The sequence below is a fragment of the Podarcis muralis genome, chromosome 4, assembly GCF_964188315.1.
Source record: "Podarcis muralis chromosome 4, rPodMur119.hap1.1, whole genome shotgun sequence".
Taxonomy (NCBI): Eukaryota; Metazoa; Chordata; class Lepidosauria; order Squamata; family Lacertidae; genus Podarcis; species Podarcis muralis.
The window spans coordinates 42,789,996-42,804,541 of NC_135658.1; the positions used below are offsets into that span (position 1 = coordinate 42,789,996).

Sequence of the window (14,546 nt, forward strand, 5' to 3'; positions counted from 1 at the left end):
CTGGTTGGCTTGTGAAGGGAAGAGTTGAAGGGCTGTTGCATGGGACAAAAGAGTTGCCAATATCTTAGATTATAATTTATATTTGGGTTTATTTGGGGCAGAGCATTTGCCTACTTGCATATTAAAATCCCATGGTGCCATTCAGATGAACAGATTACAGCAGCCTTCTCCTCCGACTGGATTTTCCCTTGGGAAATGCTCTAACTCTTGGCTTTCAGCAGTGTTCCATGTGCATGCATTCTATTACAGAGAGCAAAGAATGTTTATGACAGAAACGAAGATTTCAAGAATTATTATCAAGACATCTCCAAAACCAGAATGCAATCTAGACTAGATATTAAAAGGGCCAGCAAATTTTTGTTGTGATTGATGACATCTATGCTATAAACAACTTCACAATGGTTGTGAGCCTCTATTTTCAAAGAAAAACAAGGAAATGCACTTGGGAAAGTTTGACAGTGTAGTCAATCTTTAATTTCAAAGCCCCATATTTAGTCCTGTTTCTCAAGTACTTTCCCCTTTTTCAGACACTGCTTTCTTCTTTTGTGTAAAGGCAAAGCCAATTCTGTGAGGTTCTGACAGCCCACTCTGAAAACCCCATTCATCTTTACAACAACCTATTAAGACAGGGGTGGCGAACTAGATCCAGCCAGGAGGGCAGATCCTAGGTTCTCCCAAATCCAGGCTACCACTTTGACAGTCAGGTGATAAATTATTCCTCTGTGGTGTGGCAAGTCGCACTAGAAAAGAAAACCCAAGCTAAGTGAGCCTTGAAGCTACAGCCTATAAAATGACAGGCGGTGACTTTAGCCCTGCTTTCAACAGGCGTCCTTCCTAAGGAACTCAGAAGCACAGCCAGTCCCAGTAGGTTTACTCTCACCACAGATCAGAAGTGACAGCAAACCTCCTTTCCCAATACACAACCAGGAGTTCACTTTAAGGCTCCCAACTGCGCATTAGCAGCTGCGTCTCTACCTGCCCCACATCTGAAATTAGGTCTGAAGGCTGGAGGTTCCCCACCTGATTTAAGATAATGCATTTATCCAACTGCAAATACAGATGTGAAATTGAGGCTGAAAAGGGAGCGTAACGCAACTTACAATTATTGATTTAAGCAGATAATCAGGCTGCGAGACTTTTAAACAAACCACAAAGAGCTGACAGATTTACCCCTTTTCAAGTCTAATCTGTGCAGTACACAGACTCCCTCACCCACCTTAACCTGTCATATATAAATACACCCACTTCTCATGTATGCTAGCCAATGTGCACATAAAGCCCAGCACTGTACAAGAGGTTTGCACTTCACCCGGGTATTCGATTTCTGGTTTGCGAAGGCCGGCAGCCAAATGTAGAAACCAGGAAAGCTATGCATTCAAGGGCTCCCCCCCTGCTGCCTTCACCGTGTATAAATCGGGCCTTTCTTCAAACCAGCCATGATAATAATAATAATAATAATAATAATAATAATAATAATAATAATAATAATAATAATAATTTATTATTTATACCCCGCCCATCTGGCTGAGTTTCCCCAGCCACTCTGGGCGGCTCCCAATCAAGTGTTAAAAACAATACAGCGTTACATATTAAAAACTTCCCTGAACTTTACTTAATGATCACCCCGGGACACCTTGAATAAAATCTCCAAATAAATTGCACGACAGCACATTTTCTTTTCAGATAGAAGTAGGTGCATTAAAAAAAACAACAGCAAGCAATCGGCATAAAATGAGATTACACAGGAGTCAAAAACAACCGGCAGATAGATCTGCAGAGTCCCTTTTGTTAACCGGAATCCTAGTTGCTGGAGAAGCCCGCCGGGTGCCGTCCCTTAAGGCGCCTCCGGTGACCCAGACGCTACCGAGCACTCCCAGCTGAAAGGGAGCCGCTGTCGCCCTACGGGCGTAGCCAAGGGGGGGGGGCGGGTGGGACAGGGAGGGGCAGCTGCCCCATCCCTAAATCCATAAAAATATGTAGCTAACTGAGGTTCTGCTTCCACCCCCCAACAAAAATCTTGCCTACGCCCCTGCTTCGCCCTCCTCTCAACCTTTGCACGCTTCGCCTCTTCAGCTCCGTCCTGCAGATCTCCAAAGCCTCGCCTCTATAGGACTCGCGCAAGTTTAATACCGGAGATGCAGATTATGTGAGCGGCTCTATTTGCTATCTCTATAGCCCCCTCTTGACCCTCCCAGCTATAAACATGTATAGATCTATACATATATATAGCATGTATAGTTGTCTCTATATATTTAGACCCTAGTTTGCCTTTCTTCTCCTGGGTTGCAAATGAGAGTTACCCATAGAAAACAACGGAATGCTCTCTCTATATATAAAAAAAATATATATTAAAAAAAACCCTTTTCTGTGATATTTGCTATTGGGCAGAAGCGTGTCCCGCTTTTCTGAAGGCAGCAGCAGCAGTAGCAGCAGCAGCAGCAGCAGCAGCATAGGCAGTTCATGCTTTCCCCCAGCAGGTTAGATCTACAGTAATTTCGTTTTATTTTATTTTAGGTGGTTGGGGAAGCCACCTAAAGAAACCGGGAAGTTCCATCTACAGAAAAGGCGACGAGCTATTCTTCTCATTTCCTATCTCTATGTCCTATGACTCCGTGGCCCCTCCTCCCCGGTCGTGGCGCCCGGGAATGAGGCAGCGGAAAGGGGGCGGGGCCAAGCCGAGCCGCTCTGAGCTGACGCTCGCGAGCCCGCCTGAGTAAGGGGAGAAGTGGCCGTTGGGACTTGGGGAGGGGGAGAGGTTGAGTGTGAGAGAGAGACGCATCTCTCCCCTTCGGGAGGGTTTTCTCTTCACTATGAGCTTCCTGATTGACTCCAGCATCATGGTCGTATCTCAGGTAACGAGGCCCTCGCTCTTTCCCTCTTTCTCCCCCCCCCCCATGCAGCCACAGCTATGTTACCCCCCCCCCCCCGAAAAAGGAGTTGGAACTTCCTAGTCTCCTCATCCCACTTAAGCACGGCAGAACGAGGCGATAGGAAGGTGGACGGGACCACTTCCGGCTGCAGGTGGAGGAGGATGGACTGTACCATTTTTGAAAGTGGGCTGGGGGGGGGGAGAGACCCACATTTTCCAGTGCTTCAGTATGCTAAACAAGAAAAAAGAGAGACAAACCCGGTGGCACAGAAGGGATTGGGCTGGGTTGCAACTTCTCTGCTTGCAGAGTTTTCTCTTCCCAGGTTTTTCACCTGCAGGAACCTCCAGGAGCAATGACATTTACCTGTACTCTGAAGTAGTGCACCTGTTCTGCCAGCTCATTGTGCAGCATCTGTAGACTAGGCCTCTGCCAGCTGTGCCAAAATAGAGTGGGAGGTGGGCTAGGGCCCTCCCACCTTATCATGTGGCAAGCTCTCTCTCTGTCTCTCCCTCCCTGCCAACTGCAATCTTTCAACTTGTTTCCCATGTTTCTTAAAGGGGATGCTGCACTTCAGAAGTGGCTTATGGGGCCCATTTTTATCCATGGCTCTTCAGATTGCTCGTGGGGTTCTTGGCATACTTGGTTTGTGGGATTATTATTAATTAAACTGCCTACTTGCTTGTTACACCAAAGGCGTCTAAGGGAGTTGCAACTTAAAAACATAAGAAAAAGTAAAAGCACATTGTAGCCTACCCATTTACACAAAAACACATGTGGGTCATGAGCACAGGAAATTCCTTTGTAAGGATGACCATGTTTATATTTTATATCTTGGGTGTGTCAGGGTGGATTACAGTACTTTAAAATAAACATTTACAAATAGTTCAAAACTCAAGTACTTATGGCCAGACTTTTGTTAGTTTTTTGAAGGATGTTGAAACATAGATGTTTATAATCAGCATTTTCTTAAGTTGTATGCTGGACTTTTAAACTGCTGCTATGCTTTAGTTGGATAATATATGTATTTTAAAAACTGTTTTATGGTGTTGTTATGCAAGCCACTTTGGAAGAGGTTTGTCTTGAAAGGTGGCATAAACAAATACAATAGGATTGCATTGTCAGTGTTCTCATGACACATACTTCCAGAAGTTCAAAACCTTGGATAAAAAGTATATTGACTCCCACTATCTTCTGTTTTTAATGTGCCAGAACAAATAGATGAAGTATTGCTGCTATCTTCTCATGTGGCATGGCTTCAGTGTTTGAAACTTCCATTGTTCAAGGTGCATTTTGCAACACAGAATTTCATTAGCGCGAGCAGTTTCTTATCTCTGGGTGCAGTACTATGCCTGAGATTTCAGATTAAAACTGTAGAGTGGAAGGAAAGGAGAAACCTTTTCTGCCTCTCCATGTCCAGCTACTCTCTGAAGACTGGAGAAGAGACCCTCTTAAGAATATTACGGGGGTGGGCAGGGGAAGGACACTAGACCATGTGAAAAATGAACACCTGCAGTTCATTTTCAGCTTTGTATTCTTGTTATAAAAAAGCGCACCTAGACATTCCGTTGTTGCACCTAGGTTTAATGTGCTATTTAGCTACTAGTTTTCATATCTCAGTTTCTAACACTGCATGGCTTCATATTTTCGAAATCTCTCCCCCCCTCCTACTGTTTATTTGTTCTAGGAAGAAACAAATCCCAATCTAGTTACACCACAGTTAAAAACAACTTTTATTTTGGTGTATCAAGTATCTCACTTTGAAAGCAGCAATATACCTGCATGTACTAAGAAATTTTAAGATTTCAGAATTTTGAAACTGCAAAATTTGAGATCGTTAACTGCCCTTCTGTCCCTCTGCAGGTGCTATTCTTTGGATTTGGATGGCTGTTCTTCATGCGTCGGCTCTTCAAAGATTATGAGGTGGGGACCATCAACTGTAACTTTATTGTGACCTGAAAGTGAAGCTGCCAATATAGGAAAATATAAAGTTGAGTTCAAATAATTTAGGAAACAATCCTGAAGCAGATGTCAGTGGATCTGCAGGATCCTTAGCATCCTTGTTCTCCTGAAATGTCCCCAAACTGGCTGCAAAATTCTGCCAGCCCTGGATTTATTCTCTCCTATGGTGGTCAATGAGGGAAACCTTACAGAAACTGACCAGGACAGGAAAAATAAGAAAAAGCCTTTCCCTCCACCTTCTGCCCTGGCTGGCAGTTTCTCTGCTGGGAATCTCACTCCTTCAGATTGTTATACCATCTTATACCTGCTTAGCTGAGAAGATGCCCTCTTGAACTCAGGGGCTTACTTAGGAAGCCACCTTATACCAAGTTGGAGCAGTTGTCCATCCAGCTCAGTATTGTCTTCACTGACTTGCCTCAGCTCTCCAAGATTTCAGTCAGGGCGTTGTTTCCAGCCCTACTTGGAGAGGCTGGGGATTGAAAGTAGATGTTCCATATTCAAAGCAGATGATCTACACCAAGCTATGGTCCATGCTTACTTCTGAGTAGGTTTGCATATTGGCTAGCTCCCTAGGGGAACCTTTGACCATCCAGATGTTAACAAAGGACAACTCCCATCAGCCTCAGCAGGCATGGACAGTAGTTAGGGATGATGGGAGTTGTAGTTCAGCAAGAACTGGAGGTCCAAAGGCCATAAACCTAAGCACATTCACTTGAGTGAAAACCTCATTGAGACATAGTTGTGAGTAGTTATGCATTGGAATGGACTTTAGGACTCCTTACTGTTATGTTTGTTTGATCAGTTGGATCAAAACACAGTTTAGAGTTAATTTGCTTACAATTTTAAAAAGATTTTCTGCATTTAATCAGATGTCAGAGAAAATAGTTACAGAAGGTGAGATAATTATCTGTTAACCTATCAATAAAGGCTTATTTGAGAACTTGGGTATAGGTCCCATTGTATGTTTACATCTTAAAGCACCGACATATTCTTTCCACTCAGAAATGAATGTCAAATACTTTGCTTGTGGAAGTGACTTCTGTTTCTGCTCTACTGGCTTTATTACAGGTGCGGCAGTATGTTGTACAGGTTGTCTTCTCTGTCACCTTTGCGTTTTCCTGCACCATGTTTGAACTTATCATTTTTGAGATACTAGGGGTCCTAAACAGCAGGTAAGCATAGCAGCTAATGTTAGAATATTTCAGACAGGACTGTCACCTTAATGCCTTTGATGGGCTCATTTATTTGTTTCGTTCTGGTCCTGTCAAGCTATAAATGATTAAGAATGATTTTAAAAATTCCTCTGTGGTGATGATCTGGTAGTGAACAGCCCTTCTCTTATTTTTCAGCTCTAGGTATTTTCACTGGAAGTTGAACCTCTGTGTGATTTTGCTTGTCCTTGTATTCATGGTTCCCTTTTACATCGGCTACTTTGTTGTGAGCAACATCCGATTGTGTAAGTTTTCATGTACCTCGAAAGGCTGTAGTAACCCAAGCGCTTTAGGTTGCCAGCCAAAGTAACACTTGTCATTCCAAATAGATAACGACCTTAATAATTTTTGACTTTCTTTGTTATTAATTTTAGTGCACAGACACAGACTGCTTTTTGCCTGTGTTGTCTGGTTGACATTCATGTATTTCTTCTGGAAACTGGGGGATCCATTTCCTATCCTCAGTCCAAAACATGGTGAGTTTCATACAACATTTCAGTTCATTGTCTTCTGCTTATGAGCTCCCTGAAATGATTCACTGTGTACATAGCATACCTGGCTATTTATGCTTGATCTGTGCTCACAAAAGGGACCCTCATGTTTAATGGTATTCTGGGGAAAAGTCAGGATCTTTGAATTAATGAGTGGTTTTTGTTGACACTTGATAGCTCAGATACTCATACCACACAATCCAGTGCATATTTCCTCATAGGTTTCTTTCTTAGACTGCTGTTCTAACTGTTTACTCAAAAGTAAGACCTGTTGAATTCAGTAGGGCTTACTTCCAGGTAGGTAGGGTTAGGACTGCAGCCTTGGATGCTTTCTTATGTCACCTGGATCTTTATTAGATCTCTAAAGTTGCAACAGACATCTGCAATCACATGCTCGTTTTGTAAAAATAGTAAGTCCCGAGGAAATCCTGACCTATAAAATTTATTATTTCTACAAAGAATTTTTCAGCACATGGTGTGTCCTTCAGAAATTGAGTATTCCTGTATTCCTTTGTGTATGAGACGGGACAACAGTTTTTCTAGTATCCTTACAGAAGAGTACTCACATCTCTTTGAAATTATGCCAGTAGATGATAAATAACTGAAGTTATGCTAGGAATTTTAGAACAAAATGATTTGTGCAAATGTAACTGTAGTGCTTTTCTGCTTTTCTGTATTCTCGAGAACATAGTGACAGAATTAACTAAATATTTTCTTTTCTGTTAGGAATTCTATCCATAGAACAACTCATCAGTCGAGTGGGAGTGATTGGGGTGACCCTCATGGCTCTACTTTCGGGGTTTGGTGCAGTCAATTGCCCATACACTTATATGTCTTATTTTCTCAGGTAAATGGTGTTTCCTGATTTTTGTTTCCTTCAGCACCAAGTTTTCAGAAATGCCTCCTCAGAGTTGGTAGTTCCACCCCCATCTCCTCTGTGGGATGCTGATTCTAGCATTATATGTGCAGTCTTATTATTGGCCCTATCTAGAATATGAGTACAGTGGTATCTTGGGTTACAGACGCTTCGGGTTATGCGTTTTCAAGTTGCGCACCGCACCAAACCTGGAAGTACCAGAACGGGTTACTTTCGGATTTTGGTGCTCACGCATACGCAGAAGTGCTAAATCGCGCTTTGCGCATGTGCAGAAGTGCAACCCACACGTGTGCAGACGCTGCACTGCGGGTTGCGAATGTGCCTCCTGCACGGATCACGTTCACAACCCAAGGTTCCACTGTATTATGCTCCACTGGAACTGGGTTAAGAGGAGTGGCTCAAAATTGGGGAAGCTTTGGGTTGGACATTACTGTTACTGGAAGTCAGAACCATATCAACAGGTTTGTATGGGTGTCTGTTACAGGAACGTGACAGATGCAGACATTCTAGCTCTGGAGCGTCGTCTCCTTCAAACCATGGACATGATCATCAGCAAGAAGAAAAGGTGAGACCAACTACAGCAGGAAATCCTTTTACTTCTTTTGAAGTAACTTCATCACAGAAACTTGCCAGTGGATGGATGATTTCTATTGTTTAGAGGATCAGAGAATAAAAGAGCTAAAATAGTTACAAAACTGATGAACTGGATGGAATGAGTTTGTTTAAAATATTCTTATACTAGCTCTTTATTTTTTTTAAAAACACCACATGCGGAGGTTAACAAAAATACAACTTACTAAAATTGTGATAAAGCAAAAATATAAGAGCTCTACAAAAATAAAAACCAATATAAAGCAACCCATAGCAGATATTACAAGGTCACAGGAGGTAGATATTGAAGGCCTGCAAAGGCCTGGGTGAAAAAGTCAGAGAAAAGCAATCACAGAATGAACATAATTGGTCGCTGCTTGCCTTTTACAAGAGAGGTGATGATTCCACAAGTGGGTTCCTCTCCTGACAAAGGGCTTCCATTGTGGCCAATTTGGTCCCCAAACCATGCTGAAATGACTCATATCAATTTCTTCCAAGAGTGCCTTGAGCTGAGCTGCCACCACCCTTGTGTTGTGCCATTAGATGTGAATTAGATGCCACAGGAAGGGGAGTCAACTGAAGTGGCCTCTATGTTGTGCCTGTTTCATATGCTCCATGAGGCACCCAAGTTTTGATTTTCATGGGTAGAACTGCCAACTACATCAGTAATACTGATCATGTTTTCAGTAAAGAAGTTTCTATGTTATATTATGATGAATTGTTTGAGGATGACATGAGCTGCCTTGAAAGGGTTAGCTCTGATAGCATATAAATGATGACATAAGTAAAATAAACGTAAACTTTGTAAACTAATGCTGTTACTTTAATGGCTGAAGTCTGCAGAAAAGCTTTGTATTATCTTTATTACCTAGGAGCAAAATAATGTAAATTCTTTTATCAGTAGTACCTAATTGTGGAGGCCTCCTGACTCTCACCTAATGACATGGAAGTCAGCTACTGATATTGCTTAGGAAATGCATGATTACCACTTTCCTGAATTGTGTTAATATACACTTTTTCAAAAGTTTGTCTGTTACGTTGACAGCAACGTTTTGAATTCCAGATTTTGAAAAATCTAAACTTTGAAATGTGATGATTTGTTTTTGGTTCTAGTTTGTATCTCTCTTTTTTAGCACTTGACTTTTCCTCCCAATCAGGATAGCGATGGTTCACAGAAACATGTTCCAGAGAGGGGAAGTTAACAACAAGCCCACTGGTTTCTGGGGGATGATAAAAAGCGTGGCATCATCTTCACCAGGCAGCGAAAGTATCCTTTATTTCCTTCGTTCTACTTTGGGGAATGGGAAAGGGGGAAACCATAACGGAGCTGAGTTAAGATAAAAGGAAAAGGGGGAAATGTAAGGATCCCGTTTACTATTGTGCAGATTACAGACTATGCAGAATCCCCTACCTTGAGATTAGCATACCTCAGAGTGAACAACTCTTAACTCAAGCCTAAGACCCAGAGCCTGATCTAGTGGGGGCACTTATGCTCATGCCCACTTCTACATAAGTGAGAAATTATCATAGATGTTGGCTGATGGGAAATATGGAACTAGGCATGGATGTAGCCCCAATATATCAGTACCATGCATTGTTATCTTCCCTTCTATGTGCCTCCTTGCCTGACTGCAATGACACTTGTGCTTTTTCCTGTCTGCTGGATATACCCAGTGACATGAGGCAGAAAACACACAGCAACATGATTTTCAGGGAACCGATAAGCTACCTTGGATTAGTATTGCTATATGTATATTTTAGTATACATCATCAGTTGTAATCCTGCAGGTGGCAGCAGTGTACAGTTTCTGATTTGTAGCCCAGGAGTTAGAAAGTAAAGGACCTGTTATTTCAGAAAATGTCAAGGCTTTGTTTTCATGCGATGGCTCAGGAATGAAAAGGAACATTGAAATATGTATTGTTTTTGGATGGTATTATACATGATTTTGTCCTTGACAACTGTCATTTACCAGATCTGGCAGTTATCCAGCAGGAGGTAGATGCTTTGGAGGAGCTGAGTCAGCAGCTTTTCTTGGAAACTGCTGACCTGCATGCTACCAAGGTGCAGGCAAAGGGGGACTGTTCTCATGCCTGATGGGTGGGTGAAAGGGAAAAAAGACTTTAGAAATCTACCAGCAAGCGAACATGATACAGGAGACGTAGCTTTATGATACTCTGATAAGTAGCCATTAGCCTTCTCTGGGATCATGTCCACTAGAGTAAATCACAATTTTATGTCTAGATATATTTTTGTTCATATTATTGCTATTTGCACTTCTTGATCACTTTTAAAAAATTCTAACTCAAAGTGACTTTTAAAAAGCAACATAAAACTAAAGCAGAGTAAAAGCCCAAAATACATTCATAACACATCCCACCTACTTTAGTAGATAATTCCTGCTTGGCAGGGGGTTGGACTCGATGGCCCTTGTGGTCTCTTCCAACTCTATGATTCTATGATAATTCAAGGTCCATGGCTTAGTGGAAGAGACAAAGTTTTGCCGGGTGCATAAAAGTAGATAGTGATCAGTGCAGGTGTGCTTCCCTTTATTAATCAAGGCTTCATTAAGTGGTCAATATGTGTGCCTTATTGAAATTTATTGAAAGGGAGAGCATGCATGTTGTTGTAACATTAAGGGCATTCCTGGAAGCTTGGAGACCTGGGCTTATTCTGTTGTGTCACTTGACACTCCAGGGCCTATGCAAACATGGCTCTGGCAGCACAGATTCTTCATCTGTAAAGGGGCCTGCTTGCTTTTTCTGTTACATGGTCTGTATGAGATGGAAATTGTTTTATTTCATGACAAGAAACCCATGAGATATGATGTGCTGGTTTTAGAATGCATCTGGATGTCTCCTGAACCTGAACATTTTCTTCTTGCAGGAGAGGATAGAATACTCTAAAACATTCCAAGGGAAATACTTTAACTTTCTGGGCTACTTTTTCTCAATCTACTGTGTCTGGAAAATTTTTATGGTATGTATCTGTGCCATTGGAATGGCAGTTTATATTTTGCAAAGGCTGTGCTTGGAAGTAGAGATTTCTGCATTTTGGAATCTTAATATGTACCGGTAAATATTATTCAGCAACTAGGGTTTAGGCAGTTTTTAAAATTGACCTCTCGTTGAATTTCAGTAAGACAGATTTTAAGGCCAGAGTGTGATGTCCATCTTATAACTACATAGTATGACTGGGCAGTATTGGCTGTCTCTTTGTGTTTGTGCGTGTGTGTGCATGCATGTGCATGTGCATGCACATCCATGCTTTGTAGCCTGTTTACCATGCTGAGCAATTTCCTGTGAAAGTGGTGGTGTATGTGTGATGTTTTTAGTGAAGGTAGCTTAAGTAATATGATGCCTCTTTCTCTCTCATCATCAGGCAACAATCAATATTGTATTTGACAGAGTTGGAAAGACGGACCCAGTCACACGAGGAATTGAGATAACTGTGAACTATTTGGGGATCCAGTTTGATGTGAGGACTGTTTTAAAATCCACCTTCTTTCTTCAGTTTTCCTTTACTCTTATTTCATTCTACTCTGTTCTGAGCTGGATATTAATTCAATGTGCTAACTACTTCTAAAAATCTCTGTGGGTACTGAAATGAGTGATTCTAAAACTTTAGAAAATCCATATGTATCACTGGGTTTTCAATAGAACTATGCATCTTTAAAATTTAAGTTCCAGTCTTCTGTTTGCCCAGAAGATGGCAGTACTCCTATCTTAGGTACTAGAGAATGCATTGGCTAGAAACACCTATACACCTTTAGTCACTCTAAAAAGAAGTTTAAATCCAGTGTTGTGTACACCAACCTGGTAAGACCTCTTGGTTTATCTGCTATAGGTTTATATGAAAATATTCTTGCTTGAACTTCTCCAGAGGACACTGAATGTATAAACAATATCTGAAAATAAGCAGCCTACTAAATCCATACTCTGTGGATATGAGCATCTCTGTGAGCTTAACTGTTTCCTTTCTGTGTTATTGCAGGTAAAATTCTGGTCTCAGCATATTTCCTTTATCCTTGTTGGAATAATTATTGTCACCTCTATCAGGGGTTTATTGATTACACTCACAAAGGTAGGCCTGTACATATTCTTATTATATATAATGAGTATAAGCAGAAAAGTGTGAGTTCATCAGAACTTAGCTCTTAAGAATTTTAGGGCAGAACCACACAACACTCACGACACATGCAAACACTAAAAGCAGCACCACAAGGTTGGATCCCCTCCTTCCCCTTACAGCTGTTCTCAACCTGTGGGTCCCCAGATGTTGGACTACAACTCCCATCATCCCTGAGCTCTGGCCTTGCTAGCTAGGGGTGGTGGGAGTTGTAGTTCAACAACATCTGGGGACCCACAGGTTGAGAAAGGCTGCGTAGCATGTAGTTCCACCAACCTCATGATTTCTGTTGTCATGCTGAGCAACTCTCCCACCCTGAGCCACATTCTTCGCTGGTGAGGGCAAGAGAATGCTTCCAGTGTGTCTTTAACATGGGTATATAAGTGACTGTTGGAATTGGAACTGCTTCTCTTGGATAGCTAAGGAGTTGTATGGACCATTTTGATGGTTAGAAAGCCATGACATTATGCAACAGAATAGCCTTTCTACTGTCCCTTGAAATTTAATTGGAATGTTGTACTTAGAACAATATATTGGATTATATATAGATGGTTTTCTGTGTTTTGTCTTCCAGTTTTTCTATGCTATCTCAAGCAGCAAGTCTTCTAATGTCATTGTTCTGTTATTGGCACAAATAATGGTGAGTGTTTTAGCCCCAAATGGTGAACAGCTACTTCTTGCCCACTCTTAGCTATGTAAGCAGCTGGAAATGGGGATGCCTGATGTTTCCTTTCTCTCTTCTGCAGGGGATGTATTTTGTGTCCTCAGTGCTTCTGATTCGAATGAGTATGCCTCCAGAGTATCGCACCATCATTACAGAAGTTCTAGGAGAATTACAGTTCAACTTCTACCACCGCTGGTTTGATGTTATATTTCTGGTCAGTGCTCTCTCCAGCATCCTCTTCCTCTACCTGGCGCATAAGCAGGCTCCTGAAAAGCACATGGCACTCTGAATCCATCTTGGTTCTTCACTGTGTGATGGATGAAAGCAAAGTATTTGGCATATTGCCATCTTTTTTTGCGATGGATTATCAGTTCTTGGACAAGAACCAAATATGTCAGCGTAGGCAAAAGGAGAGGCAAGAAATCGCCCCAAGAAACAACCCTTGTGCTATAAGCATGTCCTTGAGAGGAAATAAATCACAAGGAGTGAAAGGGCAGCTCTCTCAAAAGCAGAATGGGAAGAAACAATTCTGTGATGTTTAGTAAGTGTGATTGGCAAGATGTCTGCTTAAATGTCTTAATCTGGAAGTAGTGATTCTGGAACTGAACATCTAAATAAACCAGCTTTTATAACAATTCACAATATTGTTGTGATAACCCTACAGACTTTGGAAATGAGTTACTTCTCCGAAGATGGAATGAAGAGTGGTGAATTAACAAGGGTCTGGATATTTCAAAAGCAGCTCTGGGCAGCTTGTGACCAATCAAACTGAATGTTGCTTGCCAGGGTTTTGTTCCTACCCTGTCTAGCGCTGGCATGCCACTGTATCATTAGTGGGCTGTGTAGCCCTCGTCAAAGAAGGTATATCTCAGCCCCTTTGCTGTTTCATTGGATCTTAGCTCAGTCCTTATCCATTTCTATTCCATATTGTAAGGAGAAATGCAGAAAGTTGATAGCAAATATTCCTATGTATATTACATATATGATGTTTGCTTTCCTTCTTGTGGATCCCAGTGTAACCTAACATATTGCTGATGAAACCTACCTCTTGATCCCAGAATTAGGTGTATCAGAGAAACCCTCCATATGGCTAGGAAGTGAATACTCAGGGCAATGATAAGGCAGCTCAGTGAGACATGGATTAAAAATGGTCACATTTTAGTTAGGTAGATTCAAAAGCTCTCTTCTAATATGCATGAACAGACTGAAGAAGGGGCAGAGGAAACGCCTGAAAGAAGCAATCAATAAAGCCCTGCAGCTCCACCCTGTTTCCTCCCCAGCAAGAATGATCTATGAACTTTTTCTCTGCCACCCCTTCTGATGGGGAAACAGTTGCCAGACTTAGTGCTGATTGATTCAACTATTGGGACAGCAGCTTCTGTTTATGGAAGAGAATAGGGAGCCCTCCACCAATCCGACTGTGATTGAAAACTGAGCAGCAGCGGCTTCTTCTGCCTCCTCCGCACAGCACATGGCAGAGAGGGCCGTGGGCTGAAGAGAAAGGTGAAAGACCACCTGATGCAGCAAGGGGGCAGAATGCATGGATGAAGGTTTGGAATTGTAGAAGATTTGGGTGAGGGTTGCTAGAGGAGGTCAAGGGATCTACCATATGTGGGAAATAAAAAAAGGACAGCAAGTATGATAAAAAATGAAATAAAAACCTTAGCCATGTATCTTCATGTGTATACATTTTGTAGTCTAAAGTTGGTTCACCTTTTTGTTAAGGCACCTTGTTTGACCTCATCTGCTATCAGAAA

The 14,546-nt window shown here is 41.8% G+C and overlaps 1 protein-coding gene across 3 annotated transcripts; it reads left to right on the plus strand.

Annotated features, from left to right (window-relative positions):
* Nucleotides 1–2,654: 2,654 nt before the first annotated feature.
* On the plus strand, nucleotides 2,655–14,462 carry GPR89B (G protein-coupled receptor 89B). Of its 3 annotated transcripts, none has more exons than XM_028726895.2 (14): nucleotides 2,656–2,852; nucleotides 4,731–4,790; nucleotides 5,898–6,001; nucleotides 6,179–6,285; nucleotides 6,415–6,516; nucleotides 7,258–7,378; nucleotides 7,893–7,973; nucleotides 9,157–9,266; nucleotides 9,973–10,061; nucleotides 10,884–10,976; nucleotides 11,379–11,474; nucleotides 11,991–12,080; nucleotides 12,700–12,765; nucleotides 12,872–14,462. In XM_028726895.2, exons 1-14 carry the CDS (start codon nucleotides 2,811–2,813, stop codon nucleotides 13,076–13,078), a joined length of 1,368 nt encoding a protein of 455 aa, XP_028582728.1. In that variant the 5' UTR covers nucleotides 2,656–2,810; the 3' UTR covers nucleotides 13,079–14,462. The 3 variants fall into 3 exon arrangements, with proteins under 3 accessions (XP_077783386.1, XP_028582728.1, XP_028582729.1); XM_028726896.2 differs by lacking the exon at nucleotides 2,656–2,852 and adding an exon at nucleotides 2,942–3,021; XM_077927260.1 differs by lacking the exon at nucleotides 10,884–10,976 and having other exon boundaries at nucleotides 2,655–2,852.
* The last annotated feature ends 84 nt before the right edge of the window (nucleotides 14,463–14,546 follow it).